This window comes from Drosophila nasuta, chromosome 2R (genome assembly GCF_023558535.2).
Source record: "Drosophila nasuta strain 15112-1781.00 chromosome 2R, ASM2355853v1, whole genome shotgun sequence".
In the NCBI taxonomy this organism is placed as follows: Eukaryota; Metazoa; Arthropoda; class Insecta; order Diptera; family Drosophilidae; genus Drosophila; species Drosophila nasuta.
The window spans coordinates 27,404,461-27,422,724 of record NC_083456.1 but is presented as its reverse complement, the minus strand read 5'-3'; the positions used below and the strand labels follow the sequence as shown (position 1 = coordinate 27,422,724).

Sequence of the window (18,264 nt, the reverse complement as noted above, 5' to 3'; positions counted from 1 at the left end):
ATGCTTTCCTCAATTCAAATTCTACTCACATTATAATAAACTTTTTGAGCCATCAACTGCAGTAATATTCCGCAAACAATGAGAATGATGCGTTATGAGAGACTTTTGGATTTGAAATTAAGCAAATAATGATTTTATGAACTTGTATTGCCAAAATTGATTTGCAAAAACAAACAATTGGCTAATGACTTCAAGCATTAGTAGAAAATAATCTACTTATCGAAACTAGTGCGAGTGACAATCTGGTATATTTTCTTCTCTTGTTGTATATAGTATATCAATATGCCAAATATGGCTTTCCGTATAAGCTAGTATTTTTCGAAATAATAATTTGGTATATTTAAGGAATAATACCACATTGTTTGCTTTTTTTTGAAAATGGGTAGCGGATCAAGGAGGCAGTTAAGCACATTCAACTGTGGGCTTCTCACTTGTTGTTTATCAGACTATTCTTTTTCATTCACCTAAAAAAAGTTAGGATGAGTTTTAACTCTCCCTGTTTGAAACCCTCATTTAAAAAACTATTGTTGAATTTTTTATCAACATTAATTTCAAATAATACAAATTAATTATATTTTTACTCATAAGGTAAATGGGTTATTATCATCATTAATCTGTGTTTAAAACTTTGTAAAACTCTAACCCTAAAACCATATTTATTTCCATTAATTGTCTGTAGCAGTATTTTTAATGAACATGAATGCCAAAGAATTAATTAATTTAAGTAATTTCAACTTTGGAATTCATCATTTTCGTATACATATGGAAAATGGGTTGTTTTTTAGTATCATTAATCTAAGTTTAAGGCATTGTAAAACCTCGAGGTAACATTAAAACGAAACTAACCATAAGTTCACAACTAACACAACTTTGCAACCACTAAACATGGCCAAGAGCTTGAATTGTATTGTATTTTTTTGTGGTGCAGGCTTCGTTGCATTAACCACCCTCTAACAAATTAACCAAACGTAAAAACCAAAAAGAAAAGTGTAACCACTATTTCGCTTGTGCTAAACCAGTATTTTTCATTAATACGTGTCTGCTGTGGTGTTGGTCAACTTTAAGCCAATTGCGACGAAAAAACTACAACCGAAAAAAATCCACCCTATTAAATTGCAGCCTCGCAGCTGGCAGCTGCTATTTCCGGCAGCGATGTCATGGAAACGTCATCGTCATCGGAACTGGAGTTCAGGTGCAGCACAACCTCTGGCCCCGGTCAGTCACACTACAGTGTCGAAGCGGATGAGTTCAAGTTGGTGTTTCTAAACTCGGACTCCTCATCGTCGTGCAAAGAAGAAGAGGAAGAGGAAGACGATGATACGGACAGTGCATCGAGTTCTTCTTGCTCGACACATCAATGCCACAGCATTGTGAGCAATGTAGAGGATTGTGATTGGGATTACTTTGAGCCCTCGATGATAGCAGCCAGCACCACGACAACAACAACCACAACAATGATTGCCTACGCCAGTTCCGTGACACCTTCAACACCCACGCCTCCGCCTCGCTTTCGTCGTCGTTCCAGCGACAGCGATTCGCCGCTGTTGCAACGACGCCAGCAACTGCTGCGTGGCTATTGCAGCAAGATACGGGAAAGCGACACGGGCACAGGCACAGACGAAGAACTCCATATGCAGGCGGAGAGCAGCTCACAGACAAGCTCCGATCAGAATCAGACTCCGGCTACGACTGCCACGCTGCCGTTGAGCATGAAGGCGCGCATCAAGACGCGTTTCCTCAAGAGTCACCATCACCATCAGCACTATCATCGCTGTGGTTGCAATGCCACCATCTCAGCAACCGCCGCAGCAGCAACTCAACCACAGTATGTCCCAATTCCTGTGCCCGTACCGATTCCTGTGCCACTCGCTGCCTATCACAATTGGCAGCTGGAGCAGCATCCCAGCACCGCGTTGCTGGAGCAGGACGAACATTTGGCCGCTTCGCTGCAACAATTGTGGCAAGCAGCGGCAGCGGCGAGCGCCACACCGAATTCGTCGTCACAGCAGCAACAACAGGCGGCTGCAGCGGCGGCAGCAGCAGCGGCAATGGTTGCCTATTCGCAGCAATTCGCCGCGGCGAGCAACATGTTTGACGCAACGCCGCCGGCAACAACGAAAAGCTATCAGCAATTGCCAACAACAACACGAGCAGCGGCAGCGGCAGCAGCAACACACCGATTGGGCGGCGGTGGTTTTAAGTCCTCGGCACCAGAGTTGAGCGCCTCGCTGGGCTCGTTGATGACGCAGTCGTTGTGCTCCACTGCCTCCAACTCGACGTCTTCATCCACAACGTCCGGCTATGGCACAGCGGCGGGTCGCAGCCTGGAAACTTTAGCCGGCTGTCTGTGTATGGCCCAACAACAACAACAGCAGCAGCAGCAGCAACAACAACTTGCTGCCAGTCAAATGGCTTTCAAGCCAGCTCCAACAAGTTTTGGTTTAGTAGCGCCGCGCACGCCGTCGTGTGAGCAACAACAAACGCAAACGCGTCTCTCGCTAGTTCGTATTAACGCTGACGGCGACGACGACGTTGAAGCTGACGTCTCTGCTGACGTCGTCGCAACGCCCACAACAACACATAGATTGTGTAATGCGAGTGATAAAAGCAACAGTAACAGCAACAGCGACGACGACGGCGACGGCGTTAAATTTAGCGCACATGTTGTTGATGTTGCTGCTGTTGTGAGTGCTGTGACTGCTGATAAGTGCGAAGCGATGCTGCCAAATAAATGCCAAAAACTATGCGAAACAGTGCAAAACATAAAAGAACTAACAACGACAGCGGCAGCGGCAGCAGCAACAAAAACAGCAACAGCAACAGAGACAGCAATAGCAACAGCAACAGCAGCAGAAACAGAAACAGAAAGACAAACCTACCTGGCGAGTAGAGACGACGACGAAGCAGTGGAAACAGCAAACGAAACAAATATACATAAAAATCAAGTACCAGCAACAAGAGCAACAACAGCAACAGCAGCAGCAACCACAACTGGAGCCACATTGAGTGCGGCTGCTGCTGCTCCTGCGGTAATAACTCGTTTCAGCAGCAACAGCCAAGTTGCAGTCGAAAATGTTGCGCCTAGAGAGCAGCAACTACAGCAACTACAACAGCAACATTGCCAGCTAGAGTCACAGCATTTTAGCAGCTGCTTAACGTTGTCCTCCAAGCGGTTTATAAATAAAGCGCCAACCATGTCCGAGAGCGAGCCAAACGAAGCGATTGCCCATTTGCACAGCGAAAGCTATGCGGCGGCCAACAGCAGCAGCAACAGCAATAGCAGCAGCAACAGCAACAGTAATTGCAACAGCAACAACGACAACAGCGATGCGGAGGCTGAAGATGCGCGTAGCCCACGCAAGTTGGTGCAACGCAGCTATGATGTGGCCAAAGCCATGCAAGCTGAAGAAGAAATGTTGCCACCAGCTCCACCAGCAGCAGCCATGCAAATGGTGCATCACAGCACCACCGATGGCAGCAGCAGCAGTAGCAGCAGTGATGACAGCAGCTCTAGCTCCGAATCTTGTGACTCGGATGATACGGGAACTGTGGCGGATCGGCGTCCAAAGCGACGGCGCTTCAACAAAGTGTTTGTGGTGAATCGACAAGCGGGACATCATCATCATCAGCAGGCGGCACGTGTGCGACGCAGTTCGTCCACTGAAGGTGATTCATTGTCATCGTCGGATGCCAATCTGGATGATTCGTCCGATAACGATACCGATACCGAGCGTACCGATTGCGGCATTGTGCTCAACTATGTGAAGGCGTTGGGCGAAGAGCCAGAAGAACAACAGCAGCAGCAACAGCAACCATTGGCAGCTGCACGTGATGTTGACGACAACCACGACAACGACGACGACGATGATGATGATGATGAAAGTGAACGCCGCGTTGCCAACTCAAGCGATGAGCTTGCCAACTGCATTGTTGTTGTCGGCGGCCGCACAGACGACGATGCCAATGCTGGTGGCGTTATATTGCACGGCATGCGTGCGTTGCCAGATCTCGAAAATAAAGAGCAATTAGAGCAAAGCAGCAATGCAGAGGAGCAACAACAACAACAATCTTCTTCGTCATCTTCACTGGAATTGAGCTCAGTCCTGGCGGCTTGCGATGAACTTCATAGCATTTCAAATGATGTAAATCGTTTGCTGGCTCTACACAAGCAAAACTCACAGTTGGAACTGAAATTGCAGCGACTGCGACGCGGCGTTGCCGAAATCAATGAGGATCATCTGGTGTCCGGCATTGCTGCGGCTGCCACCCAAGCGGAGAAGCCCATAGAGTGCAGTAGCAGCTGCAGCAGTGGCGATAATAATAGCCCAGGGTGTTCAGGTAATGCACAGGAGGCAACCCTCGTATTGTTAAAGCAAACGCAAACCCAAACCCATTCCGAGAAAAACATAAATGTAAATTCTAATGACGAAAGCGAAGCAGCGAAACAAAGCGCAAACAACGCTCAGCAGGGTAAACATGTAAACGAAAATGAGGAAGAACAAGCAGACGAAGAAGAAACGGCAACTCTTGGATTTTCACAGCAGCGGCGGCGGCCGCAGGTAAAAGCAAACACCGATAATAAAGTGGCAGTCATGCAAACAACAACAACAGCACTAGCAGCAGCAGCAACGACAGCGTCGATGGCCATAGAAGAGCGAACAGCTGTGCAAACGCAGGCAACAGAGAAGCCAAAGGGTGAGGAGGAAGTTATGACGGGCAGCGAAGCATGCAAAATAAACGACGATTTGTTGGACCCTGACTACGACGACGATTACTCGTCGCACTCTCACTCTCTCACAGCAGCGAGTAAAGCACCTGAACTATTACTACAACAAGAACAAGAAGAGCGCCAGCAGGTAGCTGTAAAACAAACGAGAGCAACAGATGGTGGTGGTGTTGCTGAGAGTAATAAACGTGCGCTCTCTCACTCTCGCGAGCTACCTGTTGCTATCGCTCAGCACGAAGCCGATTGCGCAGCCGAAGTGAAGTCGCAGTCGCAGTCGCGTTCGGCATTGGTATGGGAAGCGGAGTCAGTCGAAAATGAAATGTTAAACGTTGCGGTTGAAGAGCCAAACGCGCGCCTAACGTTGTACTCGAGCAACAACAACAATAATAATAGTAATAATAATAATAGTAGTAGTAACAGCAACAACGGTGGCCATAATGACGGCGATTTCGCAGCACAAAAGACAAAAAGCAATAGCAGCAACAGCAGCAGCAGAGCCGTTTTTGTTGTTGGCCAACAAAGTAACAGCAGCAGCAGCAACAACTGTGACGTAGTGAATGTTAATGTGAATGTGAATGAATCGCGTGTGTTTGAAAGTTGTGAAAACGAATACGACAAAATATTTGGCAGTCACCAAGAACTGCAAAGCAGTCAAGCAACAACAGCTAACGAAACAGCAACAACTACAATAACTGCAACAGCAGCACCAACAACAATAACAACAACGTCAAGTGCAGTGAAGAATTCACTTTCGGCCAAATATCGCAGTTTAGTGATGATTACAAAAGACAACGAAAGCCCAACAACAACGATAGCGAGTAACGACAACGATTATGAAATGCCAACGATTGGCAGCAACAACAACAGCAACAGCAACAATAACGTCAACACTTTTGGCCAGAACTTTGGCAGTGAGTCACCCACTCTAGACACAATGCCAATTGATTTGCGAATCGGAGTCGCTGTTGGACTTGGCCATGAGCTGATTCCAACACCGACGCCAAGCGAGCGGGAATTGTCGCGTGATTCCTACAGCGTGGATTCCCTTAACGAGCCAACAACATCCGCAGCCAATGCCAAAAACAGCCTCGACGATGGCTTGGCTGACGATGATTCCTGGGTGGAGGAGCTGAGTCAACGCGGTGATCTTGATGAGGACGATGACAATCTGAGCAATGCCACCACAACACCCACAGCCACAGATTCCGAAGATGCGGAGGGAGATGGCGAGCTGGGTGGACGCATTATGTACCTGGACCGCGAAGAGGAGCTGCGTGGCTATAATCGTTCGGCAATTGACTTTACGTTGCACACAATTGTCGAAGAAAGTTGCGAGGAGAGCGAGGTGGCCTCGATGCGTGCTGACAACGAACTGGAAGAGCAGGACGATCTGGACGATATGGCCGAGCGACGCCGGCAACGCACGTTGCAGCATCATCATCGTTTGAGTGCCTCCGAGTTGGAGAAATACTTCTTCTTTGGCCTCGGCGATGGCAAGGTGATGAGCTCCATAGATACGCGTGGTGACGATACAGCCTCTGAGGTGAGTTCCGAGTGCTCGGAGAGCGTGGACTCGCTGCCTCACGAGGATCAGTTGCTGGATGGTGCACATAGTGCCGCGGATTTGGCTTCCTCGCGGCTGGAGAAATATTTCCTGTCCGGTTTCATGGGCTTCAGTGGCGGTGAGAAGCAGGTGGATAGCGATGAGAGTGGCGGCAGTGTGGGCAGCGATAGCGAAGGACATCCAAGTCCCAGTCAGCGTCGCAAGCGTTTGGTGCGTGCTCGAGGCACGCCACGCAGCCACAACTCGTCCCTAGACAATCTGTTGCTGCCCGATGCCTTGGATCCCTTGGATGTCACCGCCACAGCAGCTGCAGCAGCTGAGGATACTTCAGAATCAGAGGCTGGTTGCGATGACACTGTCATACATCTGGTTAATGCCGGAGATCGTGCGTCCGATGGCAGCTCGTCGGACACAATCAAACGGAAGAAGCAGCTTCGGAAGCGTCACGATTCCCTCGACGAAAAGAAGTTGCACGAGGCGGCTGATGGCGCCACGTCGGTCACGGATTGTGCCACACAGGCGCAAGCGCAGGCCAAGAAGCAACAGCATCACAGTCGCGACAGCGGATTTGTGGGCAGCAACGATGATCTGTTAAAGTCTCCGGATTGCGAGCCGAGCAAATCGCCGACGCCTGCGTTGGGACAGATTAGCGAGGATCGCGAACCTTTCGCTAGCAGTGACAGCGCCGCAATTAGTCTGGCCAAAATGGATATGCCGAGCACGAGTTCAGGAGCAGCAGCCGCACCACGCCGAGTTACGCTAAATCCTTTAGCGCTGCCAGTGACAGGGAGCACAAGTGTCACGACCAGTTCGAATCTGGTGCGCAAGGATAGCTTCAACAACTGGAGTTCCGATGAGGAGACCAATTTGATGATGAGCAAAATGCGGCAGTTCTTCAAGACACTCATTGTGGCCACAGCGAATGCCCAACAGAGTCAGAGTCAGGTGCAAGGCGGAAATCAACTCCCGGGACAGTCGCCAAGTGCGGGCAGTACGCCTAGCTCAGTGCGCCGCTTGGCCAGCAAGGCGGCCAACAAATCGCGACCAGCGCAGTTGGCTTACTTTGAGAACGAGCTGACGCGTCTGATGAAAACCGTACCGGGCATCAACGATGAGCAGGTGCGCGAGATAGTCGAGTATCTGAGCAGCGAGGACACTTGGTCGGACTCTTATGACTCCTCGGACTATACAAGCTCGGATCTGGAGGGATCAGAGCACAAGGGACAGCTAAAGGCGCAGATCTCGGCCAGCTGTCAGCAGATTATCAACAAATTCGAGGTGGATGAGGAAGGCGTGCGTGGCGATGGCGGTTTGCTGGATGAGGCACATGCTCTAAACGGAGACACGGCTTTTGTCTATCAGAAGTTGGTGGCTTCGTTTAGCAAAGTGGCAGTGGGTGAGGTGGCTACGGAGGAGCAGCCACAGCCTGTGCCAGCAGATGAGGATCGCGTGTCGATGGGCAGCACAGAGCAGCGTTCGCCGCAGCTGTTTGCCAAGGTGATGCAACACATTGGCACCCGTTTGGTGGCTCTGATGCATGAGGTGAGCAGCGGCAATGAGACGCCGACATCGACGCGACACAGTCGTCGGGTGCAGGCCAAGATATCGGCCACCACCACGGAGGACGAGGAGGATGAGGTGGAGCAGCTAAAGACGCTGCCACTGAAGCAGTTGAAGCTGCGCAGTCGCTCGCATGATTTGCTGCTGGATGGCGCCGGCAACTCGGCGCCACACTCAACACATCAGAGTCAGGCACATGGACAACTGACAGCTGGAGCAGCACATCATCTGACAGCAGCAGGAGCGGGAGCTGCAACAGGAACAGCATCGGGAGAGAATCAGGGAGAGGAGTGCGGCGTGGCAAGCGACTATGAGCGCTTCTCGTGGCGCGGCAGTTTTGAGTCGGCATTACTGGCTAATGGCGACAGCAGAACGAGGCTCAGCCAGCTGAGCCAGCTAGACAGAGACAACTCATCGTCTGCGTCCGCTTTGGCTGTGGCAAAGCGCCGATCGGCAGGCGATCTGTTGTTCAGCCAGCATCAGCAGAGTCTCAGCCGCGAGCAACTCGATCGTGTGCGCTCCTGTGGCAGCATCGGTGGCGGCGATGTCCATCATCATCAGCTCGAGGCATCGCCCGCCAAACCTTGGCTCTCCTCGGCCAGCTCCTGTGCAGACTCCTCAAAAGATGTGCGACGCTCAAGTGTGCCCGATGCCATCTACGAAACGGATTCCAGCGACGAGGGAGGCGCAGCAGCACAGTTCAGTGTCAATCGCTCCACTCTGCCACGCAGTTTAACGGGTGGCGTGCAGGTGGCAAGCACCAACTCGCTGCCACGTCTGCCCACCAGCTCGGTGGCTTCGGTGGGCGCGGCTTTCACTAGCACACCCATCACCAAGTCACAGAGTGCCCTCAATTACACGCCCTCATCGACGGGCAGCGCAAAGAGTGCACGCTATCGCTCGCCAGGATTGGCGGCACGTGCTGCTGCTGCGGCCAGTGGCAACAGCATCAGTCTGAGCAGCATTGGTGTGTCAAGCAACAGCTCCACGGGCAGCGGAAACAAGAAAATCACAGGTGGACTGCAACAGTTCCTCTACTCCAAACGCGATGCGCGCAAACGTTTAAATATGTCAGCGGGTGAGTTCATTAAAGTGCTTAAACTATCTCAAAGATACACATACAAGATACAAAGATACATTGACACACACACACACATACCTCGAGGTGGTGCCTAGGCGTTGTATTTGACGCATGCTTCGCATAGTTGCCACACATTTTTGGCGGCTGTTTAGGCCAATTGTTGCTTGGCTCTAACGTGCTAAAAGGATTTATGAAGTATGCGCAGCTTAATGCTGATTAATCCGCTCTAATTAGCAATTATTGTTGATGAGCATATTAGTAGTAATAAGACATCTCAATTGAGTTCTAGGTGCTTAACATTCTGTTGTTTGCGAATAACATTGCAAAAATATTTCTGGCTTTTCCTGAGTTTGATTAAAATGTTTTAAGCTCAAGATGATTCATAAACTTGAATCAAAAACTAGATTGAGTTGTATTAAGACTTTAGGAAGTCTTGGGGTTCTTTGTGGTGGCTTATCAAATGTTCAATGTGATTATTATTATGTGGGGAAAAAACGATTACTGGGACCAGTTGATCTACCTAATAATATATAACACCTTTGTTGACTGTGATTAGCTGCAATGTCATTGCCTGATATGTTTATTGCTTGATTAATACTGTTAAGTTTATGCTCGTGATCAAGGTAAAGATTATAGTAGGCTAATCGATTTGGCATTCTATTTAGCGCCTTCAAGCATGGGCTTAACAAATTTGAGCAAATTTAATGTACTTAAATTTTAATTGGCAATCTAAAAGCAATTGATTAAGTTTACTATTTAAACCTGAATTTGTCAAGTATTAATTTGTGAACTAACAAGTCTTACATACCCCACTTTTAGGTCTGCTACCCTATAAACTATTTCTATTATGACACTATTTTCTTTAGGCCTCTTTTTGTGTCTTACATGTTCCCTTTTGAGTTCGTCTCCCTAAAACGAATATGTTACTTATAGACAGCCAAATCGTCGTAGTGAAGAATGTTTTGGGACTGTCTGTTTGTGCCCGTGGGGCATTCTGACCAAAATAAACTCAATCAAGGTCAATTAACTGTATCCATATTAAGCGCTATGCTCGTTGCCAGCTTCGCTCGGTTCAAGTTAAAGCGATTTTCGCCAAAGCGCCAACTGTTGATGTGGATGTGAATGTGGATGTGGATGTTGATGCCAGTTCCGCTTGACGGGGGCGTCAGTTGTTCATCATCTCGTTGTTGTTTTTGCGTCTGCTGCTGCTGCTGTCGTTGCCTATTTATTAGTTGGCCAAAAAAAGCTGTTTTGCAGCTTGGTCAATGAAACTGGTACTCGACTTTAAACTCTTGCTCATAATATATACACTCGAACCTTGCGATACACGCAGGCGGGCTTTGAACTTTGTTTCCATTGTGTCAAACTAGGGATGGGCGCGTGACTCAAAAGGAGGTAAAGGGTGGAGTTGCAAAACTGCGTGGGGGGGGGAATGTGGCAAGACAATACTTTACTGCATATAATTATGTGAAGTGTGCGTCGCATGTTAATGAAACAATTTGAAATCAAGTTCATAAATTGTGGGAACCACTAAATTCTGCAAAATTCAGAGAGCTTATTAAAATACATGCGACTTAATTGAATGCAAAGACAATTCAATTTGGTCGAGTTGTTAAACCAACATAAACAAGTGTCAAAGTTGTGGCTTGTTGGGGTAGAAGGCACTTTATAATAAAGGGAAGTTCAATGAGAACTGAATGTAATTAGCTGGGATATTTCTATTGTGCATCAATCAGTTTAAAGATTGAAATAAAATACATTTTCTTTATTTTATTTATAAAGTTTAATTCTCAAATAAATAAAATTTAGAATACGATTTCTTGAGTGCAAAGTACAACGGTTTAAATTAGTAAACTAAGTACACAAAGTTTTGCACTTTCACCATAATCAATCATGATTAAATTTGTAGTATCTGTATAGCTGCTTTTAGCTATTGCATAATAATGTTTGCCTAACTGACTTTTATTTATGTATAGTATTGTGCATTTATGATTATTAAAAATTGTGCTCATACTTTTTTTTAAATTCCAAAGCATTCTTCAAGGAGTGTTCTGTCGTGATCTTTCAATCATTTAGAAGCTAAAAATACTTGCTGTATTCAAGCAGATGAGTCATAATCTCAAGTCTCTCTTTACGTCATCAAAACATGTATTTAAAATACTGATTATTCAATTAAGAATCTTCCACGCTTCAAAAGTTTGAATCGCTTTATTCAATCATATATCAATCAAGCTTTATAAGTTCCACATTACATGAATATTCATTTAAATATCGATCACGCTGCCATCACTAATGCAAATCTCTCTTCGAGCCAATTCGACTGCTGTATTTAAACAGCTTTGTGTAACGAGATTGTTTTGGTTTGTTGTTACCAAAAAACACAATTATTCGGTTGGCCAATGGTTCAATGGATCTGAGCCGAAGCCGAAGCTGAAGCAGAGGCTGAAAAATGAGTACACTCGAATGTCTGCGTACAATATCATTTAAGCACATTGACGTTGATAAAGTGTTTTGCTGCTTGTTTATTTCCTGAACGAGCCGACTCGGTGCTGTGTATTATTTGCTTTTGCATAAAGTAATTAATGTTTTTGAACCCGAACAGTTGTGACAACACCAGCAACAACAACAACAACAATTGCATCAAATGGATTTTGCATTATTTTCGTGCTTGGCTGCACCACTGTGCAACATGGTGCAATGCGCCACATGCAGCACGGAAGTGGTTGGCCATCCGGGCATTTTTAAATGCCGATTTAAGCACATTTAAATATGTAAACATTCGGAAGCACCCTGTTTCTGTATTTTTCTCTATTCGAACAACTAACGACACACCCATTATTATGTCAGTCAATGCTTGTAATCAAATTAACCTTTACGGCACGAACGGAAAGATCTGTGACAGATCTGTGGCTGTTGCCATCTCTGTTGCACTTGCCACATTTATCGAATCGTTTCGTTAATTGCACTTTCATTGGCGCTCGACCCCAGAAGGCGAAAGTTCAATATTTCAATAATTGAATATAACTTAGATTTGCGGACATCTCGAGCTTGAGTTGAGGCGAGAGTTCTCGTCTCTCACTAGTTCAGTGGTTCAGTGGCTCTGGCCAAACGCGACACGCTCCATGCCACAACGGCACTTTGCACGCCACATTGGAAAACACACAAACTCAAACTCGAAACTCGCATTGAAATCGAAATTAAAATTGAAATCGAAATCGAGAAGCGCATCGAAATAAATATTTCTCAAAACTCGCACACTCGCAACACTCGTGCGACGTCAAGTGAAAGTGTTTTTTTTTTCTCTCTCGTGGTTTTTGTTGATTTTCGTTTTGGTTTAGGGTTTGCCTTGAACACCCCAACTTCGTCTCTCTCTCTCTTTCTCTCTCTGTGGCTGTCTCACTTTGTGGTCTTTAAGTATGCCAAACTAGCAGAAATTATGGCCAACGGGGGCTGGGCCATAAAGCATATAAAGTATGCATGAAAAGCGAGTCAATAAATCGTGACTGCATTCGAGAGAATTTTCACAGTAATGCCAAATAAAATGTAGTGAAATAAGAAAACCGCAGCTGAATGCAAAATATCCAGCAGCCATAAATGGATAATAGTACAATAAGCACATAATAAAATCAAAAGTGATGTGAGATGAAGAAAAATGATTGAAGTCATAACAAAATGGCTGATAAAGCCATTGTTGGAATTTACTACCTACAATTCTTTCCTGAACTCAGTTAAAAGTTATACTATGTATAGTTTATAGCATTTTAGATATACATACTATGTTCTTAAATTGAGTTCGCTTTAATAACAATTTATAAATGGGCATTGATAGTATTTTGGATATACTGTGTTCTTAAAACTATAAATAGACATTTGTAGTATTTTAAATATACTGTGTTCTTAATTCGCTTTAATTCGAGCAGCCAAAAGGTGGAGTCAAAAATTCGCAAAGCAAATTTCAGCTGTCTACAACACTTGTTTGAAAATTTGCTAAATTTATTTCATGTAGTATCTTAGATCAAACTATACTTAGACACTGATAGACAGAGCTTTCTTTAACCATACCAAAAATATACTTAGTGAAATTTACACTCTAGACTCCGTCATAAATTTATTATTCCCCAGAACAATGATATAAATACAGACACGAGCAGTACTCGAACTCGCTTTCGCATGATTCAATTCGCTTTGGGCGTTATATGGCCCAATTATTTGTGTGTTTACACACGCTGTTTGGGGCAAACCTTCAGCTTAATTATGGGCGTTATGCTGACACCCGATGCCAAGTAGTATCTAATTGCGAGTTTTTTTGGTTGCCGAATTTCGTAGCCAAGGCTGCAAGGCAAGTTCAAGTGCAATTTGAACACTTTTTTCAATTAAATTGACGTCGTTCTGCCAGCCTTGATTTTGTTTCTTTCCTCCCCCAAGCGTTCTGTTGTGTGAGTTAAGATAAGTTGTTCGAAATGCAAAACCCAATTACGTGTCATAGTTTTCCCCTTTAGATTGCTTATCGCTGTGTCTTATCAAAAACTCACACCAAGTGTAAATAAAAAGCAACAGCTGGCAACAGACGACCACAACAACAACAATCGCAACTAACAATAACAAACGACGAAATGTCTTGAAGTACTTCTGAAAACGAACAAAAAAAAAGCTGCATTTAATTGTGATAATGAAAAAAGTGACGCGTTTAATTGGCAAACGGGGCCAACGAAGTGGGCAGCGTGAGTCGCCCAAAGATGCCACCGGTTACAATGCGTTTGTGCGTCCCGCGCGTGCAACTGCAACACAGCCAGCAGCTGTGCACAATTATGGCCAGAAGTCGATGGGCATAAAGACAACGCCAGCGGGCGGCGGACCAACGACAACGGGCAAAATTCAATATGCTGCCCTCAATCGTTTGCGCAACAGCAACAGTTGCTGCAGCAGCAGCAGCACAACAGCCACAACACTGACTGCAAAAAGTACGCGACGCCGCCGCTGGCTGCGGCAACTCTGCTGTGGTTGCTGGCGCCGTCGTGGGCGACGACGACACCAACAACGGCAACGACAACGCCACAGCTATTGGCACAAATCGAAGTTGAACTGGCTGTGGCAGCTGCTGCGTTGCAACGCCGGCGACTGCAGAGGCCGAAGGGGTGGCAGCTATCATTACGATTACGATGAGGAGGATGATGATATCGATGCCAAAGTGGCGGCCTACATACTGGAGATGAAGCAACGCGAAGCTGCCACAAGCAGCAGCGGTAACAGCAGCAGGCAGCAAAGTGAGCAAGTCGAAGAAGCAGAAACAACTACGGTTTTTATGAGGGTGCAAGAGGCGACACCAACGCCGCCAGCACTGCCACAACCGGAGGCACAACAGCAGCAGCATCAGCAGCAGGAGCTGAAGCAGCGCGCCTGGACCTGGGATGACAGTTTGCGTTCCAATTCGGATCGCTTTCTGGAAACGCTCGAGGAGGAGATGATGCCGGGCGCTGCGGCAGCTGCTGCTGCTGTTGCACCTGGTGCACGACTGTCGCTGACATTGCAACGCCGCACGCCGTTGCATGTCACCTTCCAGGAGGTGCAAGGTATGGCGGCACAGCTAGCACCAGCCACTTGCCACCAGCCACCTGCCACCTACCATTGCCTGCCTGTTGCATGTCGCTCAAAACTTTGCAACTGAATCATTTCTTTAATCACAGCTTGATCGACTGATTGCAAATTACTCTTAAATGTTCGATGAGTGTGTGTTGATGTGTGTGTGTTTGTTTTTGTTGAGTGTACTCATTAGTTGTGCGTAATTGCGGAAGAAAGTCGTTTAATGATGTGTTTATTTCTATTTCTCTTCAATCTGATTACAGAGGAAGCCAAGGCAGCAGCCGAGGAGTTAAGCCACTCGCCGGTAATTGGTCAACGACATACGGATGCTGCCTCCAGTCCCATACAGTCGCGTGCCTCCAGCGAAGCGTGGCCAGTGCAATCCGACGAGGACATCGATCGTCTCGTGGCGATGCATCAGAATCGCAGCAGTCTCAGCTCCCTGGGCGTAAGTACTTACTATTCGAAAATATTGTTGGTTCTATTCCTACTCAGTAGTCTTCTGTTAGCCATCAAATTGAAAATCTTTCTTTAAAAGTAACCATCTTTATTTAAGTCCTCTCCGATAAACTACACAAGAGTTAAACTTTAATAGACGTCTTCCTCATTTTCGTAGTAGTAATTCAACCCCTTTCTGAAAGTTGGGAATAGAGGAACTTTTATTATTTGCTCTTTCGATAATTTTCAATTTATTTCTCTATTTTCTATAAACTTAATCATCAAGAAATCTATTCTTCATTTTGAATTCAACATCTCTTTGATTTATTTCATTTCGATACGCTTCTCTTTTCATCCGATTTACTACCCATGAATTCGCATTCTACTAATTCTCGCTCCATCGTAAATTTACATCTTCAAACTCATCTAATCCATCTCTCTCTTTTGCAGGTTCGCTCTGAGTCCATGGCCAGCGTTTACTCAGGCGCCGGAGAAGGTCGCTATGGTACCGTTGTGGTCAAGGGTCAGGTGGAGTTTGGCATGCAGTATAACTACAAGTTGGGTGCATTGGAGATACACGTGGTGCGCTGCAAAGATCTAGCTGCTGTGGACGCCAAGCGCAATCGCAGCGATCCCTACGTGAAGGTAACTATTCCCCATACTTCTCCAACTAAAACAAACTTACTAAAACTCCTTCTTTACTTCATTTTGCAGGTCTATCTGCTGCCCGACAAGTCAAAGGCTGGCAAGCGCAAGACCAAAGTTAAGAAACACACACTCAACCCGATCTTCGATGAAACTCTGCGCTTCCACACGCCAATCTCCAGCCTGGAAACACGCACATTGTGGCTAACTGTGTGGCACTCTGATATGTTTGGACGCAACGATTTCCTGGGCGAAGTCAGCGTCAATCTGCAGGGTCGCCTCTTTGACAATCCGCAATCACAGTGGTATCTACTTCAGGAACGCGTAAGTTTAAATAGCATTTCTCAAAAGATCCTTTCTTTAATCAATTTATTTATCTACTCGCAGAGCGAACCTTTTGATGAGGTGGCCACTTATCGCGGCGATATTGTGGTTGGCTTAAAATACATTCCTCCAGAGAATCTGAAATCTTCGATCTTCTCGCGTGGCTCCAGCCTCACGGGCAGCTCGTCTAATCTGCGCAAGTTCGGCGGCAGCATCAAATCGGTTGCCTCCAAGTCGGATCGAAGCACCAAGGGCGGCCAGCTGCATGTGCTGGTCAAGGAGGCCAAGCACTTGAGTCCGATTAAGACCAACGGCACCTGTGATGCCTTCTGCAAGAGGTAAGCGTCGTAACTTAAAGCTCTCTTTTACCTAAAACTTATTCTTGAAATCTTTTCTTAGCTATCTGCTGCCGGATCGCACGCGCAGCTCCAAGCAGAAGACGCCTGTGGTCAAGCGGACCTTGCATCCCAGCTGGAATTATACGTTTGTCTACGAAGACGTTTCGCTGGAGGATTTGTCAGAGCGCGCTTTAGAGCTGACCGTTTGGGATCACGATCGTTTGGCCAGCAATGAATTTGTGGGCGGCATACGATTCTCCCTCGGCACGGGTAAGTTTTGAAAGTCAATCAGAAATTGCAGCTTTTTAATAACATTGCTTTCTTTAAACAGGTCGCAGCTATGGCAGACAGGTGGAATGGATGGATGCCACTGGCAAGGAACTGTCGCTGTGGCAGAATATGCTGGATCGTCCCAACTTTTGGGTGGAGGGCAGCCTCGTGTTGCGCTCCAGTCTCGATGGCATTCGCGCCACATTGCCATAGGCACAGCCAGTGTCTGAGCCACAGCCAGCAACGTCACAATTTGCATTGTAGTAATTTATTGCCTAGCTACACACCCACACAAATATGCATAAATATATATATATATATATATCGTTATATATATATATAGATGTATATATAGTACATACTTATTCATATATAATGTTGCAGTTAGCGTTTGCCCCCGGGCACATATTGTATTTGTATTGTATTGTGTTGTATACTGTATTAATTATGAACTATGTAGTTGTTGGATGACAAGCATTACTAGAAACTTAAGAATGGATCACACTATACAAAATCGGAAACCAGTTGCGATTCGCAACGATTCGCTTCGATTCGTTTGGCGATTCGTTTACTGGGCTGTTGCACACACATGTATGATGAGTACTCGGGCTCAAGTTTCGATTCGCGCACGCAATTTAGAACGATTTATATAGGAAGATTTTCAATACTCGAATATGTGGATGGATATAGCATTGATGACACTGCAAATAATAAGTATATTATATACATATTGTAGTTTAAGGCAGCACAATGTTCAAAATACGATAAAAAAACCAAAACAAAAGAAAAACAGAAGCGTTATCAAATTAATTGCACTATTCATAAGTGATGAAGCTATATCAGCAACAAGTGTAAAGCAAATAAACAAAACAAAAAAAATGTGGATTGCTCATCTCAAATGATGACGATGACGACGACAAAGTATATAGCCCATGCATAGGCTACATCTAGACACTTAAGATCCATTGTGTGTGTATTTTTTGAAAAGAAACAAAAACAAACAAGCATAAGATGAACTTGCAATTTTGCATAATGTATGCATTAAACTACGATAATAACAGAACCGACATAAACTAAGCTATATGATACATAATGTCTACTATTAACTATCAATAATAATAATCGATGATAAATACAAATAACAATTTTGTAAATGCAACTTTTTCGTTTTGTTTTTCCATCCGCTATATTTTTATTTTTCACCTTCCTCCCATAGCACTTAAGCAAACGCCATTCTAAACTTTATACATACTCATACTATAAACGATATACTATTACGATATACATATATGCAAACTATATAGCAATCCAGACTTCAAGCATATCGCAATCACTCTGTACAAGTAATAAGAAAGAATCAGCTCAGCTAGGCTTCATTATGGGTATTACACCTATAGTTATAAACATACTATACTACTTACTACTACTACTTCCCACCAGAACTAAATAATAGCCAAAAACAATCCAATCAATATACTTATTACGTATATATGTGTACTATATATGTATGTCACTTTCCCTCCAACTCTTGTTGCTAAAAGAAGAATCTATTTGTTGTGGAATTTTTATATGGAATACTACTTGAATACTATGTATGATGTATGAGGCAGCTCGAATAATAATACCACTTAAATGAGAATAAATAAGAGACAACAAAAAAATTTAATATAGAGAAAAAAACGAATCTTATGAATGCTTTTGGTGTAAGTTTACATTGTGGAATATAATGTAACCCGCA

General features: G+C 45.3%; 1 protein-coding gene across 6 annotated transcripts in view; it reads left to right on the top strand.

Annotated features, from left to right (window-relative positions):
- The window catches only part of LOC132784747 (serine-rich adhesin for platelets), a 71,588-nt gene extending 53,903 nt beyond the window's left edge, over positions 1-17,685 (top strand). For 4 of the 6 annotated variants that reach the window (XM_060790573.1, XM_060790572.1, XM_060790571.1 and 1 more), the window contains 7 exons: positions 1,120-8,928; positions 14,775-14,959; positions 15,400-15,594; positions 15,664-15,918; positions 15,982-16,256; positions 16,318-16,526; positions 16,588-17,685. In XM_060790573.1, coding sequence (XP_060646556.1) covers positions 1,120-8,928; positions 14,775-14,959; positions 15,400-15,594; positions 15,664-15,918; positions 15,982-16,256; positions 16,318-16,526; positions 16,588-16,739 — 9,080 coding nt within the window. In that variant the 3' untranslated portion in view covers positions 16,740-17,685. The remainder of the gene's footprint in view (positions 1-1,119; positions 8,929-14,774; positions 14,960-15,399; positions 15,595-15,663; positions 15,919-15,981; positions 16,257-16,317; positions 16,527-16,587) is intronic. The other 2 variants (XM_060790576.1, XM_060790575.1) reach the window with 1 other exon arrangement.
- Positions 17,686-18,264: the final 579 nt, after the last annotated feature.